The sequence below is a fragment of the Manacus vitellinus genome, unplaced genomic scaffold (assembly GCF_001715985.3).
Source record: "Manacus vitellinus isolate BGI_N305 unplaced genomic scaffold, ASM171598v3 scaffold_20_pilon, whole genome shotgun sequence".
NCBI lineage: Eukaryota > Metazoa > Chordata > Aves > Passeriformes > Pipridae > Manacus > Manacus vitellinus.
The window spans coordinates 3,679,038-3,698,229 of record NW_021939471.1 but is presented as its reverse complement, the minus strand read 5'-3'; the positions used below and the strand labels follow the sequence as shown (position 1 = coordinate 3,698,229).

Genomic DNA, 19,192 nt, shown 5'->3' with positions numbered 1-19,192 from the left:
GGAAGACACTGATGAGTCCTCCTTTGATGTCTGTTGAAACAAGCTGAGAAAAAGGGCAAACCTTTGGACTCTAAATAATGATACTATCCATAAATAATAAAGCTCTTCAGGGGCCTTTGTAGACAGACTGTAACTTCCTGCCCAAAGGTATTAATCTTCATGCACAGGCACAGTGTCTGTCCTGTGCTCCTCTCCTACCACTGCTCCAGCTGTGTTTCACAGCTATAAATGTCTCACAGAATATATTTCTGATGTGGCAGTTGTAATGGCATCCAAAAGGACACACACCCAAGAGTCTGGGGAGTATTTTATAATTTAAAAGTTTTTCCAGACAGAAATTTTCTTTGGGCAAGGGAAAAAAAACCCAAGAAGTATCAAACAAAGTCACTTGTTGGAGATTTCCAGACTGAAGGTGAGGAGAATTCTGGCCAGTTGTGCAACTTGGTAGCTGCAAAACCCAGCAAGACATTTGGGATGTCTTGGACTTCAGACCAAGGAGCCCAGAATAAAGTCACCAAACAGCCTTGCTAACAGCCAGGGGGCTCTGCCAGGCCTGCCAGAATCCAGAGGTCCTGGAGTCGTGGCTCTAGAAAACTTGCTGTTCAGCTTTACAGTGCACATGTAATAGGACCAATACAGGCAGGACCTGTCTGGCCTGCTGGGGAGGTCCTGCATGGTGGATCACTATATGCCCACCAAGCACGGTTTGGTTTGGCTGTGATTGGCTATCTGTGGCTATCCAGAATGTGCTGGACTTGCTCTGCAAGTGCAATCCAACAGTACTTGTGATTAATTCCCCTCTTTCTCTGTTTCATACTCAAGACAACTTCCATGGGATGCCAAAGTCACGATATCAACTCTAGACTTCATATTGCCGTAATTTCTGTTTGAGAAATGAAAGGATAAGTCCAGCAGTGACAACTCTCTGAGATGTAAATCTAGAGTGGGGTCTGCTCTTTTGGTCACCCAGGAATGGGCATCTCCCAGCTGAAGAGCTCAGTGTGTATCAGACACCTCCCAGGATAAGGGCACACTCTGGAAGCACCACTGAGGGCGTGCAGGTGGCAGGATCTGTGTAATTGCACACTGGACGTGTGCAGTGAGGCCCAGGTGGATGCAGCACATCTGACACCTCCTCCCAGGGAGCCCTTCCCCAGCACGTGTCCCATGCCTGCTCCCCAGCTCTCCAAGGATCACCCTGCGTGCCTTGTGCTCAGGCTCACACAGGTTTTGAAATACAGCCCATAAACTCAGGGCAAGCCTTATCATGAGCCTTTCTCCTGGGCACTGCACTGCCTCAGCTCGGTGAATCCGCTCAGAGGCCTTCCTGAAGGAGCAGGCTGGTTCCTCCCGGGAATGGTGCCTGGTGCTGGTCACTGGGGAAAGGAGGAGTGAGCACTCTCTCCCAGGCTCATTGCTGAGCCATCCTCCCTCACCCATCCAATAAAGATTGCCCATCTCCATTGTGTGAGTCAGAGAATCAAACCCTCTTTTGCAGCATCTGCCTTTTATCAACGACCTGAAGAGGGAAAAGAGTCCTTTAACCTTTCCTTTGCTATAAATGAAGGAGCTTTCAGAATTACTCTGTAGGCAAGCAAGCCCTTCTCTGCTCCTGTCTGTGCTCCTCCACCACCATAGTGCTTGTAGGAGATTATTACAACACCTATTTTTCTCTACAGCAAGCAGGTTCCCAGCTCTAGGAGGCTGACAGGCCTTGTGCAACTTGTCATTACTCATCAGCACTCCCTATGCTCATTTAGATCTCAGGGTGTGGTTTTAATTAGCTGATTCTGTAATAACACCCAGGTGACTTGGTGATGGATAGTCACCCTAGAAACCTATTAAATAGGAGTGTAGTGGCTCCACATCCTTAGCCTGTGCTCTCAGATTGCTGTTTGCTTCTAGGAGTGAGGTCTGTGGGTTTGCTTGTCCACCCTTCCCCATAGCATCCAAACCTGTTAGTGGATGAATCCCACAGAAATGATTGGACCTGTAGATATTTCATTGAAATGTGCAGCCAGGTTGAAGAGAAAGAATATGATTGGATTGAGAACCCTGTGCTTGTTTAGGTAACAGAAAATCCATGTGGGAAGGAGCATGTATGAATGCACCCCAGCTATGGGGGGTAAAACTGCCCCCAACTCAGTTACTAAATATGAGCAAACTAGATCACAAGTAAGTGTTTTATTATCCCGTGATAATCTTAGTTTATCTTTTTTTCCTGTTGCTGCTTCTGAGTTCTTTTATCGCAACAACTTAGAGATGTTTTCCATTTTGTTAGGCTTCTGTGGGCCTCAGCGTATGTCAGCCAAGTCTGTGGTCTTTGCTGAAGCTGCTGGGGCTTTGAAATGCTCTGCTCTCGAGGTATGTGCTTGGCCAAGGGCCAAGGAGCTAAACCAAGCTTTTCTTGGTTGTCTTTATAACACTGAGCAGGTTTTTGGTCTAGTTGGTTGTCTTTTGAGTAGATTAATACAGTCAAGTGGAACCCTCTGTAGAAGTGGAACTCTTGCTTTACCTGTGGTGCAAATTTTACAAGGAAGAAGCAAGATGAGTGTTCTTTTTCAGTACTGATGATCACTGCTCTGTTCATACTGGCTTCATGTTCTGTGGTGTCTTTCAGGGTATACCTTCTCACTGTTATTTCCTTCTACTTTTTCAAGTCACCCTGCTATGAAGCCAAGCTTGCATTGATTATGAAACACAGGAGAAAATCTTTACTAAATTCACATAACTGTGGATATATCTTCCTATCCTGTGCAACTGTAGTAAATTTTTAAGTTAATACAATTTTAATCTTTCAGTAGATATGTGTTTCCATTGCATACAGAACAGCCCACTCGTGATACAGCTCTTGTCACAAGTGCATCCTGCCTTTTCTGTTTCCTTATCCTCACAGTCTGTCCTTGGGCCTCTGAATTTGGAAATGGGTTTCTTGGAAGTTTTTTGGGCAGTTTTGCTGACAGGTTGATTTGGAAAGCACAGTTGTCCCCAGCCTTGGAAATACCCATTGTTCTTCCCAAAGTCAAATTGATTTTTCACAATGACCTTGCTTTGACCTTGTTATCAGTCTTGCCATAAGTAGTGTGATCCCTAATTAGTCCATCTGTCAGCTCTCCAGGTTCACTGGTGGGACATCAGTGTTGCCATGTGGATTGCAAACCAGCTGAGTGCACAAAGAATGATAAATGAGAAATGTCAGGATTTGCACCCTTGGAGCTGTCTCATCTCTTGTTGCAAGCCTTGGCATTAGACCTGGACTTAACATTGTTAATAATCTCAAGGAAGGGTTAAAAGCTCTACTAATGAAACTCCTGTTATATGATCTGCTTGCTCTTACACAGCCAGGCTCTTGAGCAAAGCCTGTATGGACACGAGGACATGGACAAGGGAATGGCCACTTGCCAGCCTTGGGATTCAGTGGGTTTGTGTAGATTGAAAGTTGGGCCCTGGCCCCAAGAATAAGGCTTTTGAGAAAGGGTTTTAATTATGGAGGCACTACACTGTCTGAGCACAACAGACCCCTAATCAGTGGCTTCAATTAACTGAAGAACTCTGTGTTGCTGTGCTTATTTGATGAGCAAGAGGGTGGAATAGAGGGGAGTGTGTGGCTCTACTAGTGAAGTTCTGCTGTAGCAGGGGGAGGCTAACCTGGGCTTGTTGGTGGCTGCCCAGGTTGGGGTCTGTCAGTAGGAGCTGCCTTTCACTGCCCATGTTGTGCCCACAACTCCTTTCTGACTAACTTGTAATCCTGATTCAGCACTGTGTGTGGATAGTATCACAGGAGTTTGTAATCAATGGAAAAGGGGGATTGTGAAGCCTGAAAACAACCTGTGGCAAGGTAGGTGTGTGTTGGAGCCTCTCAAATAAAGCCCTCACTGCTGGGTGTGGTGGGAAATGACTCATGGACCTGGAGGTTTGCTGGGATCAGATGTAGCTGAAGGTGACCTTGGGAGCAAGGGACGAGGGCTGGCTGGTAACAGAGGCACTGTGGCTTTAGAACCAAAAGTTGCATTTCCTTGCCCTTCCCTAAATCTGCTTCTGCAGAAGGTTTTTGACATCTGAGAATCCTGTCCCAAGTGTTTCAGCCTGCGGCGCCTCTAAATTCATTTGCAAGAAGCTCAGACATTTCAGGTTTTGGTGCTTTACTGCTCTAATATTAGAGTATCCCAAAACTCCACTTGGTTTGGGGGCTTGTTCCTGGAAACAAGGCTGCTCTGTAGAAATAAAGGAGTTAATATCCAAGGGTTTTGAGCCAAAAATCAGTTCTTGAACTCTTCGGAGTGGGCCCTGTGTGACAAAATCCTTGTATTCATGGCAGTAATGGATCACTGAAGGGAAAACTGCTTCCAGGAGGGGCTGTTGAGTAAATGCATTTTAAAGGGTGGAATCACCAATAAATTGTGGAAATGTGTTTGGTGGCAGAGTGGTACTGTGGTGATGCCACAACACCAGCAGTTTCTGTAGAGACTAAAAATATTGCTGCCCATTTTAGTTTTTCTGAGGGCTCTGATTTTTTTTTCCTTTTAAATGCTGAGTGAGCATCTCTCCCAAAACGGTGTCTTGTTCAGGTGCCTGAAATTAGGCACCCAGGAGATGTGTAGGAATTTACGTTTCCAGGCTCCTGCCATGCCTTTGGAAGGAATTAGGAGTAATCCAGAGTATGTGCTGGGGAACTCCTCAGTGCTGCGAGGGCATGTGATGTTAGAAAGATGGAATTGTTAGTGTTGGAAAAGGCCTGTAAGATCATCAAGTCCAATGTGAACCCAGCACCACCTTGTTCACCACAGAACCATGTCTTCAAGTACCACATCCACGTGTTTTTGAACACTTCCAGGGGTAATGACTCCACCACTTCCCTAGGCAGCCTGTTCCAATGCTTGACAACCTTTCTTGTGAAAGGTTTCTCTGATTTCTACACATTCTAGTTGTGGAACATCCTAAAGCTGGGCTTGGTTTGATGGCCTGTCCTTTCATGGGGCTATGCCATGAAAATGAGTTGTACCCACTGCGTGAAGGCTTTTCTTGCAGAGTTCTGTTGGAAATGGTAACAACTGGTATTCTGTAGGGCCTTCTTTGCATGTGACACTGGCAAAGTGCCACCTAACAGGCTGTGTAAGTGTGCACTTACCTTTGAGCAGGTAGGTCTGCTCTGCCATGGTCTGAGTGTCCTGCAGTTTGCAGAGAGCAGTGTGGGGCTGCAGGCTGCTTGCTCAGCAGTCCTTGGCCTGGCTTGGATTGTGAATAAGGGATCACAGCTAAAGCCTATGCATAGGCATCTCTGCAATCCCTAAAGAGAGTGTGTCAAACATTTGGTCAATACTGGCTTACACAAGCCATGAGGAAAGCCCATCTTGCACAGTCTGGACTTGCTCCTGAACTCTGTTCAGTAACTAAAGACGCTGCGAGCTCTGCAAGGGGAAAGTACCCAGTTCAGAGTCCTGCCTCTTGATGAGTCACTGTGTTACCCCATTGCTCCCTTGTGCATCTCCCTCGGTTCGTTCTGCCCTGCCTGTGTTTCTCTGGCCTGGCAGTTCCTCTGGCTGAGCATCTCTGCTCACTCCTGGTGTGATCTCTCTTCCCCCAGGCCCCTGGGGGCACCCAGCCACCTTTTGCCTGCCTGCCTTGGAAGCCTCTGCTGAGGGTTAGTTGTAGCATTGAGTTACTGCAAGATTAGTGTTGTGGTTTGGGTTTTTTTACTGGTAGCCAGCTGAAGAGGTTTTTTCATTCTTGTCTGGCACTTCAAGGGGGTAAATATTTTGCCCTCTCATGTTTGCTCCAGCTCCCCTTGTGTTTCAAAGCTAAGCCAGGAGCATTAATGAGCAGGCAGTTGTTTGCATTTTATGGTGCTGTTGGCTTTGTGCTGTGTGGACCTGCTGTTTTGGCCAAGCAACTAGTGAAATATTAACTGTAAAGGCTGGCCATTTCTTCTCATCCTCTCAGTGTGTTAGGGCTGGAGAGAGCCCCCCACACCCCTGGCTGACCCTGTGCTGCAGCTCCTTCACAGCAGTGTTCTCTATTCCTGCATCCCTCCCTTGCTGCTGCCTGTGGCACTCACAGCTACCAGCCCTGACATGTCAGGACCCATAGGGACGTGTCCTGCAAGCAGATCATTCACTCAGAGGGACTTTATCCTCTTCTCTTACCAGTTTTGTCTTGCATCACTTCCCTAAGTTTTCATTTCTCATAGAGGTAACTGGCATACTTGGGAAGCACGAGTGCATTCCTTGTAACTGAAGTAAAAACTCTCCTTGAAAGAGCATCCCAAGGAAAGGCCTCAGAGGTTGTGAGTTCTTGGTGCATGGTGAGATTCTTTCTGCCCTGGAAGCTGCAGCCCCTGCATGGTGTTGTGAGCTGTAGTCACTGCTGCAGCACAGGGGATGGATCCTGGCTCTAGGGACCTGCATTGCATGAAATCACAGCTCAGCTCCCCTGAGAGTTTCCCCTGTTTCGTGGCCACAGAAACAGATGCTGCTCTTCTTCTCAGTGATCTGAACCACCAGTTTGCCCTTCAGCCCAGAAGAGCCCTAGTTCTCTAACCAGAGGAATAAACCAACTGAGGACTTTTTAGGAGAATGAGGAATTTGGCCTTTCCTTCCTCTCCTCCTCTGGCTATATGTACATTGGCACACTGGGACATCTATCTGCTCTGGTCACTTTGTCCCCAGCCTCCTGAACCATCTGCAGGAATTGTTCAGTAAAGGAATTAAAAAGCAAAAAGGTACAATGGCTTAATAAAGTTCTCATCTTGTGTTCTGGAACCGGAACACTGTGGTGTTCAGGGAGTTGAATGCAGGTGTTCTGAGAGCCAACTGACATTGAGTTATTCTGATTTTACAGTGGTGAACTCGAACAAATTATCCTTTGGGTACTTCCCAAGGGGAATGTTTGTTGACTCAGTTCACAAAGGAAGTAAGGATGTGCATTTGCTTGGGAAAATTATTATCCAAATCATAGTGTTCTTTTGAAACAGTTGTTTGACTGAATACGAAAAAGAAGCAATCAGACACTTGCCTTAAAAGACCTTGGCAAGGCAGTGAATGGTGAAATTATAAATTTCTTCTCTCTTACCCCCTCAGAGCAGAATTATCTATATTTGGATTTCTTTTTTCAGCCCCAGAGAGGAAGTGAATAAAGTTTGCAAATGGATTGGACCAAATGCAGTGAATCTGGCTGTGCCTCTTACATGGAGCTGAACTAGAACAGTGTCCCAAGGAGCAGTGCTTGTTCTTGATCCACAAACCCAAACCAGATCCCTTTCTCTCTCCTGAGGACATTTGGTAGGAAAAAAAAAAAAGGAATGTAAGCTGGGAGGTTAGACATTTGTGTTTCTTCCCATTGCTATGAAAACTATACCAGGGAAGCCTTTTAGGTTAATTTTAGCCCCAGCTTCACTCCCACCATTGGAATGTCTGATCTATTTAGACTGAAGGTACGTGGGGCAGGGACTGCTCCGGGTCTGTTGCTATTCCCAGCTTTAGAGTACTTCCTCACCAATCTGGAGGAGCTGTTTCTCTTCACTGAGTACCACATCTCTCTCTTCCCCTCTCTCTCTTTTCCTCTCACTTGGTGCTTTTAACAACCCTTAGATCAAAACTCCTCTGCTACCACCTCTACTTCTGTCCCTGGGTGGAGTTTGGCAAGGACTCATTTTTGAGGCATAAAGTTAGTTTGTGGTTGGAAGAAATACCATGTACAAGAACAGTCTTTCATCTTTTATGGAATATGCTGAGAGCAGTGATGTCTTCCCTGGCTTGCCAAGGTGCTCTGTGGAGGATCTCAGTGTTACCAAGCAGGATACTTGAGTGTATGTGCTCCTCTCTGAGAGGGACCACAGCTCTTCTGGATGACCAGAGCCCATCAGTCAAGTCTGGATTTTAGATTTGTGCTATTCCTTGGTACAATGAGCTGTCCCTGTGCTGTCATTGCTTCCCTCTGTACCTGCCTTTTCTGTTTCATGTCTGGCTGTTGTTTTTAGATTTCACTAGCTTGGAAAATTCAATGATCAGTTCAATAACAAGTGTTCAAGCCACACTAGTGCTTGAAGTCTTTGTGGGGTGTGATCCATTCCCAGTGGATTGGGTATGCTACCTTGAATTCAGTCACTGAGAGCCCCAGGACTAATCTCCTGGAGGAAAGGGAACATGCAGAAAGCTGAGCAATTAGATCACTCCCTGAGATTTTCATTTATATATGTTTTTCAGCGCTTTCATTTAATTTCCTTGGATGGGTAGATTTAATTAAAAAAAAAAAAAAAGCAAACAACTAATTCCAAATCAGCAATGTCAGGAAGATACACGGTGTGGATACTTTCTTCCCAGGCATTCCCTGAGAACCTGGGGAAGTCAGACTGGCCTGGCGAGCAGCCGAACTCTGCTGCTGCTGACACCTCTCCAGCAGGAGCGGTGTGTGGGCAGACAGGTGGTTTCATCACGGGGAGGAGGAGGCATGCATCACCTTTTGTTTGAGCAGAAGCATCTTTTTGGAATGCTGTCCATTTTATCGGTGAGGGCTGGAGCAGGGAGCATCCAGGAGAGGCTGGCTGTTGTAATTCCCACAAGTGGAGGCAGGCTGCTGCACCCGCCCGCTGCCGCCAGAGGAAGAACCTGTTGAATTTGCTTGGAGCTATTGCTGGGAGGACGAGAGCTACGCTCACTGGGACTGCAGCAGCCAGCAGTGCATGAAGTAGCTGCTCCAGAGCTATGCTGTGGGGAAGGGGCAGAGGCTTGGATATTGGACACTGGATGCCCCTGTGGGTTAGAGCCTCCACTTTTGCCTCCTAAGCTGGGGAGGAAGAATACGCAGCTGTTCGCTCGTGGTTGGCTCAGCCCAGGATGGCTGCACTCTCTCAGCACCTGAGGATCCTGCTCTGGAAGAACTGGCTGAGTGTCAAGAGGCAGCCGGTGAGTGTGGGAACAGAGGAGTGGGAACCTGGGAATGGCGGGAGCTGATGAGCAAGGGGGACACTGCAGGAGAGGAAGGTCATGGTGAGAGAGGCACAGGGAAGGAAGGGAATGGCATGGAAGTGAAGGTGGGTCTTTTTAGGCCAAAATAATTGGGTCTTGCGTTGGAGCCTCGTGCATGCGGGCTCAGGAGTCCAGATGGAGTACTGTGGATGCCACTCTTGTTCCCTCTGTGCAAACAAAACCTTGCATAAACTCATGGGCAGGCCTGAGTTCAGCTGCAGTTCTGTACCTGCCGCTCTGGAGCAGACCCCTTGGTTGGTGTACAGCCTCCAAGGAGTCCCTGAGATTTGGGGGTTGTGGGGGCTGCCCTTACACACACCCATTTGTAAAGGATGGACAAAGGAAAAAGTAGCTCTGAGAGATTCAGGTAGGACAGATTTCCAGTGCAGTCCAGTGTGCTGCAAATCAAACACCCCAATGGTCTTTCTTCCCAAAAGACAAAACATTGCCCCCAATGTCCAGAGAGTGATCTGACCTGCAGCAGCATCAGGGAGGTGCATGTTCCTTTGGGTGGCCTTGTGTGGCCAGGCAAAGGCTGCCCAGTAGTTTTGTCCCAGTCTGGTTTCGGTGCAGCTACACAGTAAATACAGCATCCTGAGGTTCATGGGCCTGTACCACAACCTGTCTTCTTGCTAGTAATCCAAACAAGATGGGTTTTAAACTTGCCTTGGTGGACTGGAAGCCTTGGCAGGTGCAGAAAATGCTGACAGAAGAGAAGTGGCCATGGAGGGTGTGATATGAGGATGGAGTGAAAGGCCCAGTATGACCACGTGCTTCTGCAAGGTCAGTTCTTGCCTACTGTTCTCCCTCTCAGTTGTGGAGCCTAATTTGGAGAGGTGCTGAGTTCCTCTGACTCCTATGGATGTGCTGCATACCTGAATATTCTTCACTGCTGCAAAATATACCTTTTCTGAGATGCAGAAGAATCCCAATAAATTACTTCTAATTTCTCAAGAGAAATTGTAACAGCCTCATTAAAAGCAGAAGGTCTGGGTCTCTGAGCTCTTGTGTACTCAGAGTAAATGCCAACCTAAGCCTTACTTGTGCTTTGACCAGTCTCACTTGCTTTAATTCTGGTTTCCTGTGGAGTTGAAATATCAATTCTGTAGAATTGAAATGTCAATTAAAATAAAAATCTGGCCACTACAGACTATTTTATGGCAGCCATTCCCTGCAACCCTCCTTCATTTCCCTCTCTTGCTCCAAATTAGGGAGCTTGCTCAGGCTGCAGAGGGTGTGAGGAGGTAAGGCCAGATCTCTGCTCCCAAGCACATCCTGATTTCTGTCCTCCTCCTTGCGTGTTTTTTACCTGTGTAATGTGCCTTCACTTACAGACCAGGCTGTTGGAGAGCTTTGGGAGGGAGAGAGGGAAGTGTTCTGTTGTGCTTTTCAATTTCTGATAAGGAGTGAAGGTGGTTCCTGCTGCTGCAGTGGTGTTGCCTGCTCTCTCTGGGAATGACTGGAATGCCATGGGATGGTCTGACACCAGGCAGCCCTGTCCCACCCCTGCAGACTCGAGTGCTCTCCTGCTCTGTTCATCAGCCTCTCCAGGGCTGGAAAACATATTTTACTTCTACCTTTTGCTCCACACTGTATTTCTATGTACCTGTATCCAGAGATACTAACTAAGGTCTGAGCGATTAAATCAACTTTTAGCAGTGAAATAATCCACCAGCCAAGGGATTGTGGAATGACATCACAGTTCTTAATGTCCTGAGAGTCAAATTGGGGTTGTTTATGGTTCCATTCGAGTCAACACGTTCCACCTGCAAGCTCCTTGGCCAGGGTGGTTGTCTTTGGCTAGAAATGCCTGGGACAGAGGGAATGCTGTGATGTTGCAACTGATGTGCCCAGCTACTATTAAATCCAATTAAATCAAAGGACAGAGATACTGAGGGAAGAGCTGTGTGGAAAGTGGGGAGTATAAGCACCATTATAGCTCAAAATGGGGACGTACCACAATTTCCCTGAGTAGAAACTATCAGTATTCATTCATTGTCCCAAGAATGTGACAGATGTCTGGCCCTTCCTTCAGGCAGCTTCTGACTAATATCAGTTTCTGTGCTGTTACCCCATAATTTTCCTTTAGCCTGTGTGGTTCTAAACGAGGAGGCTGCGTTAATGATACTGTTTGCACAGGAATTAATCACAGTTAAACTGCGTGTTTGGGGACTGATTATAGGGAAAGCATCTGATAGAAAAAATTATAAATAGATGGTAGTTTCAGTGATGGATCCTGTTACAAGTTGGCAGTGTATATATGAAGGGCAGGAACTATCTGTAAAAGCTAAAATACTGCTGAATGCTGAAATTAGAGGAGTGCCCTCTGTGAAGGGATGTGTGGGGAGGGGCCTTGTGATTTGGTGTCTGTCGGTTGCCTATTTTGGGGCGTGAATTTGCTCCTGCTTTCAAGCCTCTGTCACCTCATCAGGGCTGATAGGGATGGACTTGCTGTAAAACAACCATCTTCAAGCTGAATTGCTCTGCAGGATTTGTTTGTCTGTCTGTTTGGTTTTATGTTCCAGTAAGTGTTACAGGAAATGAAAACATGGTTATGGGCTTGGAATTACTTTGGAAAAACAGTTGTGGGTAATGTGTGCTGATCTGAAAAAAATAGTAGCACAACGATGAAAAATGGGATTATTTTGAAGAAGGACATCTTTGCAGTTACAAAAATTGACATGAAGATGGCATAGCAAATTTGCAGCACAGAGTAGCTTGAGCTTAGCTACTGATGGATGGAAAGCTCTAATCTAGTAAGCATGGGAGCAAGGTAGCCAACTAGTGCAGAAGCTGTTGATTATTTGAATAATTGCATTTTCCTGGCTCACTGAACTCCAAGGCTTTAGTTTTAAGATTTTGGGCCTCCTACCTAGATTGGTTTACTACAGTAGATGATTACCAGACTGTATTTTCTTAATTCTTATCCATTGAAACTGTCAACCCTCATGTCAAACACAAGAGTTCTATAGATGTTCATGTGTTTTCAACGTATTAGGCCAATTCTACATAATTTCTCGTCCATCTTATGTTAGATATATGGAATATGTTCTTCCCTGTGAGGCTGGTGAGGCCCTGGCACAGGTTGTCCAGAGAAGCTGTGGCTGCCCCATCCCTGGCAGTGTCCAAGGCCAGCTTGGACAGGGCTTGGAGCAGCTGGGCTAGTGGAAGGTGTCCCTGCCCATGGCAGGGGGTGGAACGAGATGGGCTTTAAGGTCCCCTCCAGCCCAAACCATTCCATGATTCATCTCAGCTCATGTATATGGACTGCTACAATCTGGAAATGGAGAGGGGCCAGGGATTTGCGTTGCTGGGGTCAGAAGCTCATATGAGGGATCTTGGTGATTGGTGTTCAAATGTGACTTCTGTGGCTGACTGGTTGCACAGCTCCATGAACCCCTTCCTTCACTGTTCTCAGGCTCTACATCTTGTAAATGACAAAATCCTTTCTTCAGCTCAACTATTTGTGAAGAACACTGAAATTTTTGGGGAAGAAATGTTGTAGACTTGTCAGACACTCAAACTCTGGGGTATAACTAAATCAGTCATATTTACCCATGATTTGAGCAGCGTCTTTCACGGAAAGTGAAACCAGCCTTTCACACCTCAGGTCTTCTGTGTCACCATTGGTGTGTCCAAAAGCCCTATATTTCCCAGAGTGCCTTTACTATTCCATAACAGTGTCTCCAAGCTGGATAAACACTGTCCCCCGTAATTATCAGCCAAACTGAAAGACAGGAAGCCTTGTGTTGTTTTCAGCCTTGTTATTTGCTCTCAAAATCTGAGGTAGTTTTTCTTCCTGCATAGATAATGCTTGGGCTTTAATTGTATGCATACTGAGACAGGTGTGATTTACAATGCACCTATAACTCATTTAGGGCACTACTTGTACATTCCAGACGGGCTCTGGGACACATCAGCACGACAAACGTAACCCATATATTTTCATTGCTGTTTTATAGGTATGGTCGTTTGTTTTAATTTCCTGGCCTGTGGTTGTTTTCATAATCTTGGCCATTATCCGTCTCAAATTCCCTCCAGAACCACAGCAAAACTGTAAGTAACTGGTTTGTTTTTATGTCTGTGGGGTTTAGTTCTCATTTCAGTGACTGATGTGTTCATTTGATGTGTTTTGTTACTTTTACAAATTTGGTTCCTTATAGTTTCCAGTGGAGATTTCCTGCGATGCAGAATGCTGTAAATAAAATGTGTGTGTTCCTCTGAGGTTGTTTCTGCTCATGTTTTTTTCAAATTAGCTTGATAATTAGAAAACAACTTTAAAGAACTGTCTCATTGAGATTTACTCAGATACTGCTGTTGTAGACAGCAATATAAACTTACAGGAGAAATTGAGGGAGAAGAGGGCAGTAAATTGAGTGAGGTCAGAGGCTTCATGTGTGATTATGGAGGTGGGGTAACAAACATGAGATTGGTCAACATGAAAGGTTTTACTTTGTGTGTGCTACAGGCAAAATGTGCATATTTAAGCATCTTGCTGCAAAGCTCAGCTGGAGACTGGTAGCTTGTGGTGTATGTGAGCCCTTTCTAATAAAAATAGCAGCTCTTTGGGTGGGTGAGTAGTTGTTTGGGGTCACATGGGTGAAGTGTTTGCACAAGCTGGTTCTCACAGCTTTGCTTCTTGTGTCAGGAGAACCTGTGTGCATCTTGGGGCAGGGATGCACTTGAATCTGCTCTGAAACACTTCCACTGGTTAGTGAGGCCTTATTGCCATCAGGACTGGCGTGTCCCAGCCCAGGGCATGTTTGTTCATGAAGTTATAAAGTAAAGCAGGGCAAGGAGTTTGTCCAGTTGGAAGCCTTTTTTCCCTTCCACAGTGTTAATTTTGAGTTGAATCAAACGATACAGTCACAGAATGGTTTGGGTTGGAAGGGAGCCGTAGCTGCCCAGCACAGGGTCTCAAAAATTACTATAGTAAAAGATTTGCAACACCTGGTTGACAGCAGAGACACCACCATGAATGACCCACATCAGGGCATCATTGACTGCACAAGAGCACAGCATGGGCAATGTTGGGTTTCTGTGTTTGGGGCAGGGAGGAGAGGAGGCAGAGTCTGGCAGCAGGGAGGACAAGCAGTTGGCTTCCAAGGTTTACAGCTCTCAGATGTGTAGGATGTGGTCCTGAGGGATCTGCTCCTCATGTCATGTGTGCACATGGGAAATGTTTGACCTGGTCAGTGACAGGTGTCGTTCTCTGCTTCAAAAGTCTGTGTGGTGTGTGAGAAAAGGCCACATTGTGACAAATGTTAGGCATACAACTGGGATAGCCCTTGTCCCAGAGAACTTGCAGCCTAATCTGGGTGCAGGTTTGTGTCCCTCCTTTTGTAGACTGGGATGGAAAGCCAGAGCAAGTGACCTACTGAAGGTATCATAGGAATTCTTTAATGGAGAAGGACATTCTTGATGTGTTAGAGTCATTTTTTTAACCCCAAGCCCATCTGCTGTCAGCAAAAGACTTTAGACCTGTTACATGTTTCAGGTTCTCCCAAATTCCCTTGAACCAGTTGGAGCGGGCAAGATGGGACATGTTGTACTTTGTGAAAACCCCAGATTTTGCCAAGTGTGGAGATGGCAGTCCTCCCACACTGCTCCAAGTTGTACTTCCTGTCCCTGGTAAACCTGATAAGATGGATGTCAAGAGAGCCAGCTGGATGGGGAAATATTTATTCCTTTATTTGACATGGTTATTAGTTTGAGTATATATTTATTTGGAGCATTTTTGGTCTGCATGGTCACATGTCTACATTAATGGATTAGCAGGAATAATCTTAGGAATAGCAAGTAGCTCCATCAGTTGTGCTTTGCAGGAAAGGGAAGGACTAGGCAGTGTCTTTGGATTAGTTCCCTTTTCCTCTGTAGATCAATTTTATTTTGGTACAAGTCTCACTAAGTATGTGAGTAGGTGTCTGTCTCTCTTAGAAGTGGATGATAGGAACTCTCTATTGCAAGAGAGGTTTTATGCTGGAAAATAATGGTTTTGGTGTAATTCTTGTGATCCAGATGTTCAGAAATCATCTAAGAATCCTGAGGGGATAGAGGAGAATGTTACCAGGACATCAAACAGCCACTTTCCACTGCTTTTCTAGTTAAATAAGAATAGTTGCTTGACAATTACTCTTTTTTTGACAGCTGGAAAAAATGTATCAACTTTTTGCTTGAAAAGCAAAAGATAAATCACTTGGGAACTTCCTTTTCTGCTAGAAAAGAAAGGCAGGTGGGGGTGGACACATCTAGGAAAACTATTACAGGAGAGGGGTTTGTTCATTTTCAACAGGAATAAAATCCACCTTCTGCTGAGTTCCAGTGCCTGCCTTAAGACAGAATCGTTGAGTAGTGACAAGAAGCTGTTTCTAGTTCTGCTGTCAAGGGATTATTGTGGGTAGACAAAAGCCAGGAAGCACAGAATCAATGGCACAGAGATAGAATAAGGTACCCAGATGCTGAGGTTTGGAGCCTTAGAGATAACCCCAGAGGAAATCTCAGTCTGTAACCTTATCTCAGGTATTCTCACAGAAATATCATGAAATCTATTATTTTTTCAATTAAAACAGCTCAAATTTGAGACAAGAAGTTATTCTGAAGGACATCTGATACACATTCAGTAGATGGAGGATTATGTAGAGAAATTACCTGGCAAATATCAGTCGAGAATGAACAAGTGTCAAGAGCTTCCTGCTTGTGTTGAATTATAATGTGTAGCACCTAATGCCATGGGAGCTTGTGCCAGGCTGAGCTTCAGAGGGAAAGGACATGCCAAATAAATGTCACTAGGGAAGAGGATGCTCATGGGCTAACTAAGAACTGAGGAAAACAAGGAGCTGAAATCTATCCAATATGTAATTTTCTTCACAACTAAAGCATCTTGTATCTAGGAGGTAAAAAAAAAAAATAAAAAAATCTCTCTTCTTTATTCTGGACACCTTTTTGATGATGTGTTTCCAGGTTAGCAGAGATTGTTGTCAGGAGAAATGAAAAAGATATTTCACTCTCTGTGCATACCCAGCTCCTGTGATATTCTGAGAGTCTAACCAAACAAAATTCCCATCCAACTTACTATACACATCACAGCTGAGGCTTTTGACCTTTTTATTTCAGCCTTTGTCTTTGTTAGAAGGTGTTTTGTGGCATAGGTGTGGGATAGGAAGCTCTGTACTGGAAGCCTGCAGGTGAAAGCCAGTGAACTCTGGTGGTATTGTCCAGACTTTTGTGCCTCTATCACTTGTTTTCTAGAGCAGGGACAGCAGTTCCTTTCCATCCTGCAGGTTTTTGCAAGGTATGGGAATTGTGTGTGAGATACAATCTGTCCCTCGGGGCTCAACCCACTCAGTCTGCCGAGGAGCCCAATTACACTCCTGCTCTAACGAGCCTGTCACACCCATCACACCCTCCCCGCCCGCTTTCTTCCTTTTCTGCTGGCCTGCTCTCCCCTCCTGTCAGTTCAACCTCATCAGTATTCCCTGTGGAAGCTCTCCTGGGTGTGGTTAGTCCAACACTCACTCAGAAACCCTGCTCTTCCACGGGGGAGGTGTGGGAGAAACCTTACTCTCCCGTGCTGTGAAAGCCATGCCTCATTCACATGTATTTTTCCTTCTTCATGAAAGGGAGCTGTGCTCTTGGGTCTGGTCTGAAATCCACCAAATTCTGCCAGGGAATTCATTGCCCAAACTCTTCTCAGTGAGGCACATCTTGCCCTTCACCTCTGCCCAGAATTTCCACCCAGGTTTCACCACCGTTGTGGAGGTGTCTGCAGGGTGTATTGCATTCACTCAGATATTTGTCATAGACTCAGGAGCAGAGTCCTGCTCTTTGCAGCCAGTGTTCTGGGGGAGTATCATGGTAACTGATCACCAACCAGTCTGTTGGCCAGTGCCAGCAGAGCTGTTAGGTCTAGTTTAGAGACAGAGCTGTGTGGCACAACGCTATGTAGGAGCAGATACTCATACTCTGCTCTCATTCCTGGCTCCAGTACTCCAGAAAGAAGGCCCAGGATAGAAGTCTTTGAGCTACATCCCATTCAGTCTTATTGTGGTCGGTAGCTAGGATTTGAATGGAGCTAGAATTGTCTGGAAAAATCAATATGAGCTGAGATGCCTTAGGAGAGAGGCTGTGGTTTGTATGTGCAGACACACCTTTCCTGTGACTTCTATGCTGAACACTGTTGCCATGTTAGAGTTAAGTGAGGCATGACTTACCCTGGTCAGGGCAGTGTCAGAAAAAGCAAAGGAAAAGTCTTTCTTAAAAGGGTACATGCAGAGTTTCCCCTTTCCCATATGACTGAGAAAGCAGGCAAGGCAGCTGTGTGTGATGGGTCTGTTCTGGCAAGCACATGGCAGGCAGTCCCTGTCACCCCTGTCCTTGTCACCCATGTGAGTCTCTGCCCCTCTGGCTGTTGCAGCAGTGTGCTGGTAGATGAGTTCAGGGGGCTCCTGCCCTGTGGGTCTGTGTAAATAAGGACTTAAACCACTTTTAGCTCTGACAGTTCCCTGCCTCAATCCCAGTCAAATGCAGAAGCCCTTATAATAATTTTGTTCCATGGTTAACAGAGAAAGACCCTGAGCTGGATTAGTTCTCAATGTGAGTGATCACTGTGGCTGCCAGGACACATGTGAGGGCAGGTGACATGGAGCAAGGTGGGCCACAGCACTGCCCTTCCTCTGAGACCCCATCTTGGAGCTGAGAAAGCTCAGAAAATATGCTGCACTTTATACAGGAATTTGCCTCATAGTTGGAGGGACCCGAACTCATCTATTTTCCCAGTAGAGTGGAAAAATTAATAGGTTCCCATGCTAATTACAGAGAGTTGGGATGGTGGCTCAGCTGCTGGGGCCACTCCATTCATTTGGATAAGTCATGGGTGTTTATGCAAGGCATAACCCACCCCAAGGGTTCAGCCTACTCTGTACACAGACAAGAACACACCAGACTTCCAGCTCTCCTTCACCACTAACCTGTGGTAGAGCAGCCCCACTGTTTGTTTTCCATTACATTGCTTCATTTTCCTCCCCTGCTTTTCTGTCAGTTTTCTCCACTTTTCTAGACACTCCTACATCAGGTTTTTGTCTGTGCTCATCTGCAGTCATTAGCAAAATAGTCCCATCAGGTCTCCTTACATACACAGGCAGTGCCCAGCCATACAGTTCACTGCATTTTGTCCAAGCCTCTACTTAGTGTGGAGACCCATCACCTAAACAGACACTGTGATGTTTATAATGCCTCCCTTTCCATAAATCTCCACACCTCCATTTTTTTCCACAGACTCTTTGCCTTGTGGGGTGTGACTTAGGGATGTTCAGAGCTGGAGTTGGGAACTCTGGAGTAACCACTATGTTTTTTCCATCCCCACTGAATTACAGCTGGGCCTTGGGGCAGTCACTTAATTCTAATAGACTTCCTGAAGCATCTCAATCCAGATGCTGGGCTCTGAAAAGGCAGAAGTATTTTTCCAAAGGTGTTGAGCAGTTTGGCTTGAACTGAAGTCGGCAGTTGTTGATGTCTGTGTTTCTGGAAAGGAGGTCACTTGTTTAAAGAATCTAAACCTGGACTCTGGAAACACTCAGCATTGAAAGATGTTGTTTGGGTAAACACAGCTTTTGTGCAGGATGTTTTTTCAAGAGTCTAGATATGGATTTAAGCTTTTAGGTCCCAGCTTCTTGCTGGGAAGTGTTCTGACTCTCTTCTCAGATCCTGTTTGTGCAATGCCCTGCTGCTCATACAGACAAGAGCAAGTTGGCTGCCTTACAACACCAGGTTAGCCTTGGCTGCATTAAATATTGCTTAAAAAAAGCCCTGTAGGAAAAGGCCTTGTGTACAGTTCCTGCTCTCTCCTGCTGTGCTTGTGCTTCAGGCAGTGGAGCATCCTTCCACACCCTCTGGTGTCCCTCCTCCTCAGCTCTGCCCCTCAGTGCAGACCTCAGCTCTGGCATTTCCCCATCTTGACCTGAATTTGCAATACCTTTTAGAAGGTTCCACCTCTCTCCTTTGTTCTTTGCCTTTAGTTCAGCGGTGCCTTCTCCTCCCTTTACACCTGCTGCTTCTTCCTCTCCTTTGTGATTTTTATTCTCTCCGGTCCTTATGATCTCCCTCATCAGAACATGAACCAAATGCAATTGGATCCAACTGCTGATTTTTAATTTATTAAATAAGGGGGTGGAAGCTGAAGGTCTGTGGGCGAGCAAAACTAGCTTGCCTAGTCTTAATAAGCATGGAAGTAG

General features: G+C 45.9%; 1 protein-coding gene across 1 annotated transcript in view; it reads left to right on the top strand.

Moving 5' to 3' along the window:
* The first annotated feature begins 8,831 nt into the window (after nt 1-8,831).
* The window catches only part of ABCA12 (ATP binding cassette subfamily A member 12), an 82,250-nt gene continuing 71,889 nt past the window's right edge, over nt 8,832-19,192 (top strand). The window contains exons 1-2 of the mRNA XM_018071936.3: nt 8,832-8,900; nt 12,926-13,019. Of these exons, the coding sequence (XP_017927425.2) occupies nt 8,832-8,900; nt 12,926-13,019 (163 nt within the window). The remainder of the gene's footprint in view (nt 8,901-12,925; nt 13,020-19,192) is intronic.